Genomic DNA, 16,007 nt, shown 5'->3' on the forward strand with positions numbered 1-16,007 from the left:
ATAATGGGCTAGAAAATACACACATTGCATGACTGGGCTCACTGACACTAACCAACAAAATAATGTAACCTGTATTATAAAATCTTGAGCTACATGGTGGTGGGTCACAAACAATCTACCCAATGGAAACAAATGCTATAGAGTCAAGACCACTCAGAGTTGGTGATCTTGTAAAGAAGACAATGGAGCATTTACATACAGTACATTGTATGTTACGGCTAGGTGTGACATTGGTCACATATTATCAAGCCGTTTTAATCATGCGTGATGGTGATATGAAACTAAAACTACTCTCTTCCTCTCAGACAATTTATTTCTGGATGTCTCAAGAGTTTGCACCTTGTTCTGGAGGGGCTTGTGTCTCCGATCCTCCATTCTCTGAGTTAATGGTGAGAACAGAATTACATGACCATCCCAGAACTGACCATTATTGACCATCATGATATGAAGTGATTTACGGTCAAAAAGAGATGAGAGAGTCCAGTGGCGGATCTACAGGGGGGGTTTAGGGGGTTTAAACCCCCCCCCCCCCTTGGGCTGCCAAGTAAAAAATATAATGTGCATAGGAAAACGCCACCATAATGTCCAGACGCATACAATATATGTTCCTGTAGCACTCTGTCTCAGGCTCAGCCTCGGGCAATAGGTTTTAACCCCCCCCCCCCCACTACCAAGAGAACATGTGTTCATTTTTCTATGCACATCACTGTGATGCGCACAGAAAAACGCCATCACGTATCTAGACCCATTTATGATGCAGTGCGCGGCGCAAGCATGTAGCACTGATGACGGTGCGCGGTATTGCATCGGATGCATGCAGTGCGCGCGCGTACTGTAGTATTGTATTGATGCATTGCACATTACATACACGCCGGCCTAGCGCTATCGCCTATCGACAAGCGTATGTTCCCGGGACCCTTGCTCATCAACCGACTCATCAACTTTGTGATTAATCATGGAAATTCACGTCCCCAAAAAACTATTAAATAACATTGTGTCCAAATATCATCTTTAATGCTCTGAAAGTATTCAAATTACTATGATTTAAGTCCCCCCCCAAAAAAAAAAGCCCCCCCCCCAAAAAAAAAAAAAAAAATAAATGAATAAACAAATAAAATAAAATAAATATGTATATATATGAATAAAAGGGAAAAAATATGGCTACAAACAGCAGCTTTTGGACTGTAAAATGTCAAAATTTTCAAGCTCGCTCGCTTCGCTCGCTCGCATCCTGCAGTTGAGTCCGGTGCGCCTCCCCCTTAATTTCTAAAGCGAAAAACATAGCTACGACGGCAGTTGTTGGACTCTAGAATGTCAAAATTTTCAAGCTCGCTCGCATTGAATCGTTATGCCATTCTCCTAATGTTGCTGACAGTAATTGCCAGTAGTTGCGCCCGATGCCCCCACCCCTTAATTTCCAAAGCGAAAGATAAAATATAGCTACAAACGGGAGTTTTGGGACTGTAAAATGTCAACATTTTCAAGCTCGCTCGCTTCTCTCGCTCGCATTGAATCGTTATGCCACTCTCCTAATGTTGCTGCCAGTAATTGCCAGCAGTTGCGCCCGATGCCCCCCTTAATTTCCAAAGCGAAAGGTATAGTTACAAACGGGAGTTTTTGGACTGTAACATGTCAAAATTTTCAAGCTCGCTCACTTCGCTCGCTCGCATTGAATCGTTATGCCACTCTCCTAACGTTACTGCCAGTAATTGCCAGCAGTTGCGCCCGATGCCCCCCCCTTAATTTCCAAAGCGAAAGATATAGCTACAAACGGGAGTTTTTGGACTGTAAAATGTCAAAATTCTCAAGCTCGCTCGCATTGAATCGTTATGCTATTCTCCTATAATGTTGCTGCCAGTAATTGCCAGCAGTTGCGCCCGATGCGCCGCCCCATTAATTTCCAAAGTGAAAGATATACTGTAGCTACAAACCCCTTTTTGGGACTGTAGAATGTCAAAATTTTCAAGCTTGCTCGCTTCGCTCGCTTGCATTGAATCGTTATGCCATTCTCCTAATGTTGCTGCCAATAATTGCCAGCAGTTGCGCCCGATGCGCTCCATTTATTTCCAAAACGAAATATATAGCTACAAAACTCCAGTTTTGGAACTGCAGAATATCAAAATTTTCAAGCTCGCTCGCTTCGCTCGCTCGCATTTTATTGTTATGCCATTCACCTTAATATGTTGCTGACAGTATATAATTTGTCGATCGTTTCACACCGTCATTCCATAATCCATGTAAGGAAAACTTACAATGTTCCTCAATGACTGCGTTGTTGAATGTATCACATTCCGTAATGTATTGTAGTCCCATTATTGCTCACGCACACACGCACAAGCATACAGACCGTCAAAATTACTTTATGGTTCCCCCCATGTTTCGACCCACCGTACGCCACTTTACATATATATATATATATATATATATATATATATATATATATATATATATAATAGATGTGTGTGCGTGTGCGTGTGTATGTGTGTGTATGTGTATATTGTGTAAAATATGCATGGTCTAATCTTGAGCCCCCTCCAATGTTTGCCCCCCCCCCCCCCCCAATCCAAAACTGCTTCCGGCGCGCCTGTTTTAAACTGTTATTTGATCTTATTCTAATAAGACGTAATATCATGGACTGCTTTTTATGTTCTCCATTACGTTAGTAGATGCCAGGAAAACATCACTTACGGGGTTCAAATAGCTTTAAAAAAAAAAAATTGGCGCGACGCCACGCGGCTCCACGCGGCTCACAGACATCGCCTTGTGGACGATGCTCTGCATCGCCATTGGGACATCACAAACCCAGGGACCGCGGAGCCAGGGTTGGCGAAAAAGATGAAAAATAGAGCATGCAAGTATGCTTAAAATCGCAAGCCGGCAACCCTAAAAATGAAAAATCTCCCTACTGTGGGAGGATGGATACCCCCCTCCCACACCCTCCCCCCTCGCTCGCTTCCCTCGCTCGGGCTTGGTCGCTACGCTCCCTCGCAATACTCAGCTCAGCCCCTCAAACCCCCACCTTGGAAAAAAGCTAGATCCGCCCCTGGAGTCATGGCTGGCAGATTGGGTTTTTATCACATCATGTGATGTGATAAACAAAGCCAATAGGACCCTCAGCAATGCTATCCTTGTCATAGGTTTAGTGCAATATTTAAAGGACATGTTCACCTTTATAAACATAAGGATTGAGAAAATGCAGCAATATAAGTAGAACACATCAGTGAAAGTTTGAGGAAAATTGGACAATTGATGCAAAAGTTATGAATTTTTAAAATTTTTGTGTTGGAACCGCTGGATGAGGAGACTACTACAGCTTGTGAGTCATATGCGTACAGCAGTATAAAGAAAATGTAAAGAAAATTCAACATATTTTCACTTTTTTCGCATAATAAAAGACCACTTGACTTGCCTCTTTCTAAAGGCAGGGGGAATAATATTACCCATAACATATGTCGGTAACGAGTCAAGGGAATGTGTACTTTTTTCAAAAGATGACATTTTGTGAAATTCTCTTTATATTTTCCTTATATTGTTGTACGCATGTGACATCTAAGTTATTCATACACTGCAGTGGTCTTCTCATCCAGCGGTTACTGCACAAAAACTTCAAAAATTCATAACTTTTGAACGGATTGTCCGATTTTCCTCAAACTTTCAATGATGTGTTCTACTAATATTGCTACATTCTCTCAATCCTTATGTTTATGAAGGTGAACTTGTCCTTTAAAGGTAAACACCACTCTGTGTTCATGCTGACTTTATCATGAAGAATATTGCAAGGACTAACTGGAAAACAGTCATGGCTGATCATAGTACCTTGAATAAATCAAATGAATAATGATGATGAACATGGGAACAGTTGAAAGGTTCTATTCAGGCAGACCAAAAATGAAAAAAAAAAGAGAAGAAAATGACAGAAGTTTGAAGATCGAAGTTACGTCTTCACCACAATCAGTGAAGACTAGTCATGATCATATCATGTGAATTAGACATGACCATGACGTCACTGACTGACAACTCTCCCATTGTTTTTTACATGTACATCCAATTAGCAGGAAGAAAAGAAATCAGTCATTAAGTACAGCAACTACAACTCTTCTCCACTTAACAAAGTCTAGAGCTTTAGATCTCTTTGACAATAAGAGGTGAAGGAAACTCCCTAACACTGCCGATTTTTGCAAACACAAATGTATTAATCGTGTCATCCAAAACACCATGAAGGTACCTCAATCGCTACACAAAGATTTTTTTTTAAAGACTTCGTTTCACTTTTTATTCCATACTAGAACTTGCATTGTTGATTATTCAGGATAAGATCAAGTTGTTTTGGAAACACTTCTGTATACTGTAAAAGTGGATATTTTTGCAAGACTAATTTTTCGCGCTTGGCCGGATAAGAAGAGTTTTTGTGGTTTTTAATTACGCGGAATCAAGACATCACGCACGGGAACATATGGCAAGCAAAAATATTCGCGTGCTTTTATTTTCGCGCTAGTTTCTGGTTGCGCGAAATGCGCGAAAATTTCAGCACCGCGAAAATTTCCACTCTTACAGTAGTCTGTGTAACATGACAGATATCGTGAAGGAAAGACCGTGTGAGTTCTGTAGCATAGTGGACAGGGCTCTGGGATCTACGTGGGCAACCTTAGGTTCAAATCCCTCTTCCTCGACAAATGTATGGGACACCTAACAGTAAGAATTAAAGCAAGTGTTCAAATAAGCGTAGTGGACAACTGAACTACAAGAAAAAATTGTTAATAACAAGGTTGCTGGGACCACCGATTTTACTTCGTTATAATCGGTACGTCATTGTAAAGGGTACTGGAAAGGAGCCCAGTTAATATGGTTTGAAGGCAAAATTGAGACTGCGAAGTTTAACTCATTAAAAGAGGTACCTCATTGTAAATGAGCTCATTATACCGGGTTTCCCTGCACCATGAAAAAAAAAAAAGGATTTGTTTAGAATGAGTTTGATTTCTAAATTTCACACCATTCAATCTTCCTTCAAAAGAGACATTTGTCTCACTGAAATAAATCACCCACTTACTACTACTACTCCCAGCAAGCCTGCCAGGGTCAAGGTATAGTACGAGGCAGCGATATGATATTCACATCTTGGTTTCATTGTCAATTACACTGTGTGTCATGTGAGATTTGATTACACTGGGCAAACACACCTGTATGTGCAAACACACCTCGCAGATTACACTTGCATAATGAGCGCAAAGAGCAAACATGCGACGGCGGCCGCGAGGGCACCACCACGAGGTCCAATTGATTTGCGGGAGCGGTTCCCAGGGAAATGGAAATGGCTGCACAGATGGTCAAGACCTTTACATTCCAACGTCGGAAACATTCCTTCCTCCAGCCACCAACAACCACCTTACTCTAAAAACATTTGACTACATGTGCATCACAATTGCACCTTGTGTAATTTCATTACGGCCTCAATATTTCTTCTTTTTTTTTCTTGATGTCACCTTTGCTACCACTTCCTGTCGGTAATTTTTTTTTTTTAGTCTGTTCTCTGTTGTGGTCCCACTATTCAACTTCCATGATGACCTACTTGTGGATGCGACATTCTTGTACACGTTTCACAAAACTTCCAATGGGGAAAAGGGGCTCAGAGGCAATGTACCACTTTACAAAAGACATTTGAAGTGAGAGTCACGAAACAGAAGCACTAAACTTTTTACTGACATACACTGTTCATTTTGCCGATAGTCAATTTGAGACAGCATGGCAGCGTACTTTACAGAACATACAACGGCAGCGGGAAACATTTCATGTATAAACTGCATGCCGATATTTTTGTTGAAGACATCACAACAGGACAAAAAGAAGACATACCAGTACAGGGAATTCCGAAGAACTAGTGACCTTTGAGGCACAACATGCTAAAAATGTTACCTTTAGAATGTCTCTGTCTCGGTTCTTGAAAAAGATGGCTCGTTTGCTCCATATTATGGCTCTACAGACTAAACCTTAGACAACATGCCACCTAATACTATCTCCCCCAAAATACTGGCTGGCCCTAAGACTCAAATAACCTTTGATATCACAACACTTAATAACATTTCAGAAGTCTTGCTTGTCATAGGAAAAGGGCTTTAAAAAAAAAGCAATATATTAATGCAGCAAAGCAACTCTATCACGACACGGACAAACAACTGCATGGCGTTACATGTTCCCCAATTTCTCCACATTAGTCGTAAAGTCATTAGGACCCAAGTGACCCTCTAATGCGAGTGATTGGGGCAGAGCAAACAGCAGGCCGCAAATTTGCTCGCCGCAGCCCGCTGGATGATTGATGGCCGAAGACCGTTCCCCGTCCGCTGCCTCCTCTCCTTATCTCCCTCGCCCCGCGGCGAACGAGCGAACACGCACACACAAGCGCTGCTTCGCAGATGGCCCATTAATGATTTCCCCATCATTCCAAACTCATCATTTGTGGATGCGTCTTTTTTTTGGGGGGGGGGGGCATCTCGCTGCCGGCAAAGCTCAGACTTTATCCCAGTAGCGTAGAGGAGGTGGCTCTCATCCAGCGTTAGAACATCTTCAATCACTGCATCGCAAAGAGCATTAAAACACGCTAACAATGACACTGCGACCACATCAACGTTTCATTCTGTACTCATGCACTCACACATACACACACACACTTATAAACACTCACAAAATTTGGGGGTATTACCTCAGAATTTTGAAGAAAAGAAGACCAAAAAAAAACCCTCATCTACTGTATACGCCAAATATTTAGCGAGTCTACATTTTTGCATATCAGGACTTCCCAACGATTTCAAGAGTGGTTAAATTCACGATCCTTGAGTACAGGACTGAACAGAGAAATGTATCCGTGTGCGTCACATATTCATATCAGGATCAGAGTCATTATATTCGCGTGTCTTTAATTTCGCGAATAGCACCTGACTGGCGAAATTCGCAAAAATAAAAACCTCGGGAAATATTTGTGATGCACATCTGAGACAAACAGGATTTAAAACATACTGACATGTGCCTACATCACTGTTTCATCTTGTACATTGCGAATACAAACACACATAAACACATACTGCAAAACATGATATATTCGTGGCACGAAATTTTCGCGAATTGGAGCCGACGGCCTTTTTCGTGGGAAGAAATTTTCGCGACTTGCCACTTGCTTTCAATGCATATAGTGTAGATAAGAAATTTCGCGTGCATTTTAATTTCGCGAATCTTGGCGCTCGCGAAATTCGAGAAATTAAAATGCACGCCAACATTCCTCGTTTTACAGTACCCACTTATACACACTCACAAACTTTAGCGGCATTTACCCCAGAAGTATGATAAAAGGAAGACAAAAAACGAAAACAGAAACCCTCAACTACTGTAAGCCTTGCACATCCGAAACAAACAGGATTTAAAACATACTGACATTTTACACCATGCCCACATCAACGTTTCATCCAGTACAGCTGTACTTGCAAACATGAACAGATTGAATACACACTTTCAAAAACTTTGAGGGCATTTACCTCAGAAGTAAAGAGGAAAGATGACCGAAGAAAAAAAAAAAAAATAATCCTCACCTACCGTAAGTCCTGCACATCAGGGACTAAGGGGCAATGACATACCATCACAGGGCAATCAATTTCTCATGAGTCAATAATTGTTGTTGAATGTAGCCCTCAAGCATTTGCTCAGATGATTGGCCAGATATACGGTATCATATCAAGATGGAGTGCCTATCAACATCATATCACACAATACAGTCCTAAAGAATTCTGTGTGTACATACCAAAGTTCACCTCAATGACGCAAAGATATATCTACTGTACAGATGGTTTTGGTGACAAAAACTTGTTGAAGCCCAGCAATGTTTTTTCTTTATGTATGAATGATAGCTTTCATGCATACTCTAGCTTAATATCATGGACAAGCAGGCCAAAAACCTTCTAGGAATATATACTTGGTAGTGCAAACCCATATATGGGCATGCATTTATAAGTGCAATTTTATTTTGCTATTGAGAAATATATACTCTGTGATAAATTCTATCATAAGGACAGTCTTACCAAAACATCTCAATACTGGAATGTGTGTCATATGTTTCATTATGTCACAAAGACAGCAAGGAGGAACTCGTTTGTGCCATGTACGTTCTTTCATGACTTTTGAAAGGTCCCTCACGCTTACAGCTACCTATAATGTTTATATGATAAACTGTAAAACCATAAATTTTTGCAAGTGTGAAACTTTCACAAATTTCGCTGGGAGCCAAGATTCGCCGAAGTAAAATTCGCGAAGAAGGCTTCATCTACGCGATGCATTGCAGGCCAGTGGCAATTCAACAAAGTTTGGCGATGTGAAAAAAAAGGTCATCAGGTCAAATTGGCGCAAGTCTCTTGCTGTGAATGTTTCTGCTTTCACAGTATACTACAACTATGTAGCTATCCCTGTCCCACATCTAATCTCGTCACCAATGAACTCAACAAAATGTCATCTACAAAAGGCAGATAACAATAGAAGAGGACAGGGAATCATACCCCCAATAATAAACCGCTATCAATCGAGGTTGCGGGACGTCAAATTCAATTTTCTCATTTCTCCGCACATGTGCAATGTCCATCTCACGATTCCTCCGGCTAGAAATTGATATGAGTACACACATACACATGATGATCACAGAGCAGCAGAAACGAAGGTAAAACCATTTTCAATACGACTTGGCATTTCAAATCAATAATCATCTTCAATACGACTTGGCATTTCATATCAAACTCCCTCTGCCTCCCCATCTTCTTCCCCCCCCCCCCCCAAAAAAAAAAAAAAATCATCCGAGATATAGAGAATAAAACAATAAATGTAAATTAAGAGATAGATGAAAGATGTCTTTCAATTCCAGAGCATGTATGATATCCAGAGGAAGAAACAATACACGATGGGCGATTAAATACCCCGGAAGAGAGCCAAATCCCGGAGAAACGTTGATGCTGCATCTGGCCATCTCATCAGTAGGGATACCTCGCCACGACGACGCATCACCATCACATTGACCACACGGGTTTGATCCATATCACATCATGCCTGCCAGTGGGATTTCCTGCTTAATTCCAACATGAAAAACAAAAAACAAAACTCCAACCGCTCGACTCAAAAACATCCTAACATTGGCTGCGTCCATCGGCAGAAGGCATTCTCACATAACTGATCTTGTGAAAAATATACTCCTTCCGAAATTCTCCACAGCACCTGCCATTTGCAATCCGCCTCAGATTCCAGACCACAGCGCTTAAAGACGGCAAATCCCATTCAAAATTTCACATAAGACATATCACCAGCTCACTTTAAAGGACAAGTCCACCTTCATATTCATGTGGATTGAGTGAATGTAGCAATATTTGAAGAACACATAGTGAAAGTTTGGGGGAAATTGGACAATCCGTTCAAAAGTTATGAATTTTTAAAGTATCTTCACAGTCACTGCTGGATGAGAAGACCACTAGAGTGTGTGATGTCACATGCGTACAACGTTATAAGGAAAATATAAAGAGAATTTCACAAAATGTTACTTTTTGAAAAAAGTGCACATTATCCTCGACTCATCACTGACATAAGGGTAATATTATTCCCCTTGCCTTCTGAAAGAGGGAAGTCAAGTGTTCTTTTATTATGGGAGAAAAGTGAAAATATCGTGAATTTTCCTTATGCTTTCTTTATACACTTGTACACATGTGACATCACAAGCTTTAGTAGTCTTCTCATCCAGCAGTGACTAAGAAGAAACTTCAAAAATTCATAACTTTTAAATGGATGGTCCAATTTTCCTCAAACTCTTGCTGATGTGTTCTATTAATATTGCTACATTCACTCAATCCACATGTCTATGAAGGTGAACTTGTCCTTTAAATACAATTTCATGGTTGTCCATTCATATGTTGCGGTAAGCCAAATAGGAAGTCTGGACTGCTATCAAATTGTAAACAATCACATGTTACAAACAGATTTCGCGCAAGCCAAAGAAAAGTCGATTTTCCGAGAAGTGAGTTCACTCAGCTGTCGCGAGATCACATGTTCATCGACCTGACTGAGTGTGACCCCATACAATTGTCCGACCGTGACTCACGGGCATTGCTGTGGACATGCATGACGACATTCACACCATCAAAATTCAAACCTAATTTTTTCAAAGAAAGAACCCTCTTGAACAAAATATATGGTTTATTCGAAGGAAAAAAATAATTGAGTGCAGTTACGTAAAATGATATTTCCCTATCAATCACAGCTGTAAACTCTAATCTAAAATGCTATTTTCTGATCTTTATCATAAATTCAAATTGTATCCCCTTGCAGATGATTGGCATAGAAAACTATCATTCAAGAAACTTGTACACACCTGTTGGTTTATAATTAAACTCATTTTGTTTTCCAGGGTACTTTATCTCTTGTTGATCACAGTAGTAGCCACAGTAATTTGCTGCATGTTTCAGACTCTTCTAGTAAATTCTTGTAGACCTATTCCAGATTCTTGCATCTTTTGTTTTTTTATGAATATCTACAAGCCCTTTCCAATTGGCAGAAAAACCATATAGATGTGGATCGTTTTCCAGATATTTGTTTTGTTTGAATGTGGGCACACAAATGAATTCTTACTCATTTGCTCTCTAAAACATGATTAAAGGGAAAAAGTGAACTTGACCTTGAATTCACTTCTACTATGGTGCATGCATATATTGCAAACATTATCTTACAGTAACTGTAGTTCCATTTTTGAATACTGTAAAACACGATCATCGCGGCATGAATTTTTCGCGAATTGGAGCCGACAGCCTTTTTCGTGGCATGAAATTTTCGTGAAGTGCCACTGGCGTTCAATGCATATAATGTAAACATGGACTTTCGCGCGCATTTTAATTTCGCGAATCTTGGCGCTCGCGAAATTCGCAAAATTAAAGTGCACGCGAAAATTCCTTGTTTTACAGTAACAAGTCTTGACAGTTTTTCATTGAAATATTAGCATCCAGTGAAAAGATTGGTTTCAGATGTTTGAATATTATGTGATTCTAAACACTCTAAGAGACATATTCCTGAAACATGATTACGAATGAGTCCTTTTGTGAGTAGGAAACCTGTCTACCTAGGTAATTCATGAGGTGGGTCTTTCTTTATTTCACTGCCTACTACTCCCTCTGCACGGCCAAACTATGAAAAGAAACGCTTTGGATTTCAAAGTCTTCTCCAAGCCCAATATTTGGTGTCTACATATGGGCATGGCACCCAGGGCACACAGCCATTCTACGCTCAGCAAAGTGAAATCCGATGTTGCTTAAATTTGTCAAGGTACCTGTTGAGGGCAAGGGGGTGCGAGGAAAGAATTGTGCAGGAGTTAAACTAATATTCTGCATACATTCACCCATTGAGGACAGGCTGATTTTGCTACAACACGCTTTTCCTATAGACACTTGCTCGAGTATACTCTAGACTCATCTTCAATGGGTTAAAGAGAGAGGAGCATTGAAATCTAAAAGTCTAAAAGCTTGATGAAACTCAAGTGACTGCGACAATGACTTTTGAGCAGTGAAAGTTGTAGCACCTGATGAAATTGCCGAGACAAATGACATGAGGGGCTTTAAATAATACTTCTCCTCACCTGACGGCTAATTTGGTGATGGACGATGATCCATTCAGGAGCTCACTGGTACGGATCTCAACGTGGACCTTGCCCTGTGATAAACAGGAGAAAAGAAAAGCAAACCGATGAAAAGAAATACAGTGAATCTATGCAGTATAGCATCTTCTCTGGCTGTCGTAACAGGCATAGTTCATCCCAGGGCCCTGTTGCATAAAACCCTTACCGCTGGACTTACCGCTCCTTTCTAGCGGTAAGTCTTCAAATCAGCGGTAAATTTTACAATCCTTGATGCTGATTGGCTGTGACGCCTAATTTTGATGGTAGTTACCATTGAAATTCAATGGTAAGTTTTATGCAACGGGCCCCTGATCTTAGACTATTTAGTAATCCAGTATGCAACATCTTATTTCTATTTCAAAACTCCTTCATGACCATAATCACTTTTTTCTTTTTATTCACACTTGTAAAAACATTAGCAAAACTTCTGGGTCCCGTTTCATAAAACTTGTTATCAGTAACAACTGCCAAATTTCTATGACAAATTTGCTCTCAGCCAATCAGAGGCAAGGATTTCAGTAGCTTTTAACCAATATCGTAACTTGTTATTGATAACAAGTTTTATGAAACCGGGGGCCCGTTTCATAAAACTTGTCATCAGTGACAAGTTGTCATAGATGTGACAAGCTACTGAAATCCTTGCATCTGATTGGCTGAGAGCAAATTTGTCATAGAAATGTGGCAGTTGTCACTGATGACAAGTTTTATGAAACCGGGACCCTGTTTTGACATGAAACTGAAATATTCCATGATCAGCAGATATTATAAAAGCATTATCAACATACATGTAACATAATGGTACACTATAACGTCAATCCTCAGCTACTTGACGCAATTATGCAAATTTTCATTTCGTCAACTGGCATTACATCCATAAGCAGAACCTCAATCAAATTGTAGTTGATGTCGGGTGTGTATGGTATATTTTTCTCTTGGTATTAAAAGATGTATGAAGAAAGTGTCAAAAGCAAGATTTTCTATCCCCCCCCCCCCCCCCCCCCCCCCGAGCCAAGTTAAAACGAGACTGTCTCTGCTACACTACATACCAAAGCCACCTATTGATCAGTACAAAGAGTTAACACCAAAGAATTACTTGTGAAAAGATGACTGAATGGCATGACATACCAATGTAACATTAAAATGATTCCTTGATAAACTGATTGAGAAAATTGTTGTGGTGGGGGGGGGGGGGGGTGGGGGGGAGGGAAAAGGGAATAATTTTTCTCATTACATTTGCAATAGAGGATGTATACTGTTATGAAGACATCCGATATAGTATGTGTCAAAAGAAAATACCGGCCTAGGAACATTCAACAAAGAATATCATACTGTAGCACAAACCCGATGAGTTTATCAATGGGATTATCATGGAGGAAAACAGAAAGGAAAGAGAATACTAAATTTTCCATGTGAATAGGGGCAACAGAAAATATCAGAAAAGATCAGATTTCCGATCGAACACCCTTGGTTCAAAAGATTCACCTTGAAAAGCGGTTCCCTGCTCACAGGAGCAACTATTCAGTTCGCTGTCCGTAACTTGATTAAAGTGGAAGCGGACTCCATTCACGAAAAGAGCCATCTCTCTGACTTAACAACGACTGAAGGCTCTTCCATCGTCAAGGTATAACGTTACAAGGATACCCGCCCCGGGGGAAAAAAACAAAACAGAAAAACACTATTGTGTGAGCACGCCTCCGGTGAATGGATGCTATGGAGAATGTAAAATTTAACCATCCGTGGCCAGCACACCCAACTGTCAATGCAATACTATGATGCTTGCATATTATATCAAAACACCTTGGTATAAAAAAAAAAAAAGGCAAAAAATGCTTTAAAAAAGCCCCAAAGCTGTATTGGTACTATTTTCCACCCAGTGAAGTGAACGTGCTGGAAATGAAGAAGATGGAGGAACACAGCTGATGGTGTCTTTCACAGACACGATGAGCAGACGTGGGAGAAATGTAAATATGGCTATTTTCTCTCTCTCGCTCTGGATCACCAGGTTTGGATGTCATCGATTTCGAAGTGGGTCGGAAGTCTACGTGACATGGAGGCGAGAGAAACAAAATTCCCTCGGAACAACATCCATCCCTCCACCACACACCATCAGTGTGACAAATGCCCTGGATCACTGTTTGGGGATACCTGTGTTTGATCTGTCACAAGCAAGAAAGGGGGGGGGGGGGGGGGATGAGGCAAATTCCAAGGCAGGCAAGCCAGTGCACAATGTACATTGTATCTGCGGTGGCAGTTCTCCTCCATCAAAATGCTATGACAACAGCAAACCTGTACGGGTACAGCCATATATGGAATTTGGCCTATACTTATATATTATTTCAACAGCTGCTGAATTCAGTACGTCATATTTTGTCAATTGTGACCAAAAGGACTATTTTTGCCATGATGCAAACATGAAACTTTTGTGCAAAATGACCAAAAATGTAGAACACCCTCCAACATGCTTGCCTCACATGCAGAAGATTGTCGAATGCTGCTTTCACCTCACATACGTGTAAATACATCAAATGTGTTGAATATCATCATATTAGGTGTAAATACATCAAATGTGTTGAATATCATCCTTTTATACAAAGGTTCACTAATTACTGTAATAACCTTTTTCCGTGAAGAATGTTTTAAAGCCGAAGGATCAATGATGTGCTTTGAACTGCACGAATGCAGAAAAAAAAAAATGTAGACATACAATTGTACGAGAAACACAACCGTTTTTAGCAAAGGGGGAGGGGGAGGAGTTACTGACCGTAACTAAACAAACCAATAGTGCCTAACACTATGAAATAACTGGTCTTCAATCTTAATATTTTAGGATGCGGACAAGTTGCAATTAAGAAAGAAAATTATTTTAGTCCAGAGGCCAGACTAAACTCTTAACTGAACTTTACACAAAGAAGGAATATAACCCAAGGGTATAGTTTTTACACTTTACTCCGCTGAACCTCTGTATCCTACTGTGTACACCGAATATTTTGCGAGGTTTTTATTTTTTTGTGAATTTCGCGAGTCTGGTGCTATTCTCGAAATAAAGACACGCGAAAATATAGACTCTGATCCCGATGTGGATGTGACATACGCATAGTATTTCTCCGTTCGGTACAGGACTCCACGATCGCGAATTTAACCACTCGCGAAATCATCGGGAATTCCTGATTCGCGTAAAAATTTATACTCTTGAAATATATGGCGTATACAGTATGTTGTAAGTCTATGGGAGTTGGGGATACCAACGTACCACTGGTCCTTCCATTCAATATTCCAAGCCAGTGAAAAGTTGCATTGCTAAACTAGCCACGTTTACTCCATGGTCCCAGTGGCCATGGCAATCACGTTTCACACTAACCATGAACATAACGGGATGGACACAAGATAACGCCAGGGGACTGACTGGGCAAACATACTTCTAACAGGCCGTGATTGCCGAAGATGCCGTGTCAAAAAATTTGCCACGGCAGTCACGGTGCTGATGAGAAACCTAGGAGGCTGTAATAAAACAGGGTGAAACCAACAACAACAAAAAACGAGACAGCATGCAATAGGCCGTAACAAAACTTGAAGGCGGTTCATGGCGGGACATGAAGGGAAATATATGAGTAGTCCAGCCTGGCCAGACTCCATTCTCACATCATTCTGAAAGCTACATGCTCAAGGAATAGAATATGGAAGACTAGAATACAGAAGGGGTGGGGGGAGACTATCTCGTCTACCCATGCCGTGCTACATTTTGGGCAAAACAGGGTTGTCATGGCTGCCATGAAAACAATGTTAACATAGTGTAAATGACAAAAAGAGAGTCAAACTCTGTGTGTCTCTGCAGACTATGAATAAATAAATTCAAAAACGATATTCACCTGAACCTCCGTATCTTGGTCTATGGGGGTGAGGAGATACCACTGGTCCTTGCTCTGACACTTGTGCAGCTCGGCGCGCCGCAATGCCACCTTGCCGATGGCGGAGTCTGATCGCTTTAGCCGGTCCTTCTCGTAGATGTAAAACGACAACATGCGAAACTGGATGGGAATGTCGAACATGTACTCCTCGCCCCAGAACGGACTGCAAAAAACGAGAGAGAGAGAGTGGGGTGATGGTCAGTGTGGAGGCTCTCTCCGACATGAAATATTTTGCAGAATCACACAGCAAAGTTACAGTAGGAAATGATAACTCCCTTGGCCAGAAGCACACGTATCCTTGACCTTTGACCTTTAGGGATTTTGCAGTTGATTTGTATTTCTTTTCTTTGCCTAACACTTCTCGGCACATGTACATTTCATGAAGCATACTGTATTCGGGCAAAGCATCAAGGAAATCTATCGAAGGT

General features: G+C 40.8%; 1 protein-coding gene across 1 annotated transcript in view; it reads right to left on the minus strand.

The window, feature by feature from the left end:
- LOC139716363 (ras GTPase-activating protein 3-like) overlaps nt 1–16,007 on the minus strand; it is a 102,120-nt gene that overhangs the window by 36,662 nt on the left and 49,451 nt on the right. The window contains exons 3-4 of the mRNA XM_071627909.1: nt 15,541–15,742; nt 11,636–11,709 (exon numbers count right to left, since the gene is read on the minus strand). Coding sequence (XP_071484010.1) covers nt 11,636–11,709; nt 15,541–15,742 — 276 coding nt within the window. The remainder of the gene's footprint in view (nt 1–11,635; nt 11,710–15,540; nt 15,743–16,007) is intronic.

This window comes from Diadema antillarum, unplaced genomic scaffold, assembly GCF_040938485.1.
Source record: "Diadema antillarum isolate AM-2024a unplaced genomic scaffold, OU_Dant_1.0 scf00000064, whole genome shotgun sequence".
NCBI classification, from domain to species: Eukaryota; Metazoa; Echinodermata; class Echinoidea; order Diadematoida; family Diadematidae; genus Diadema; species Diadema antillarum.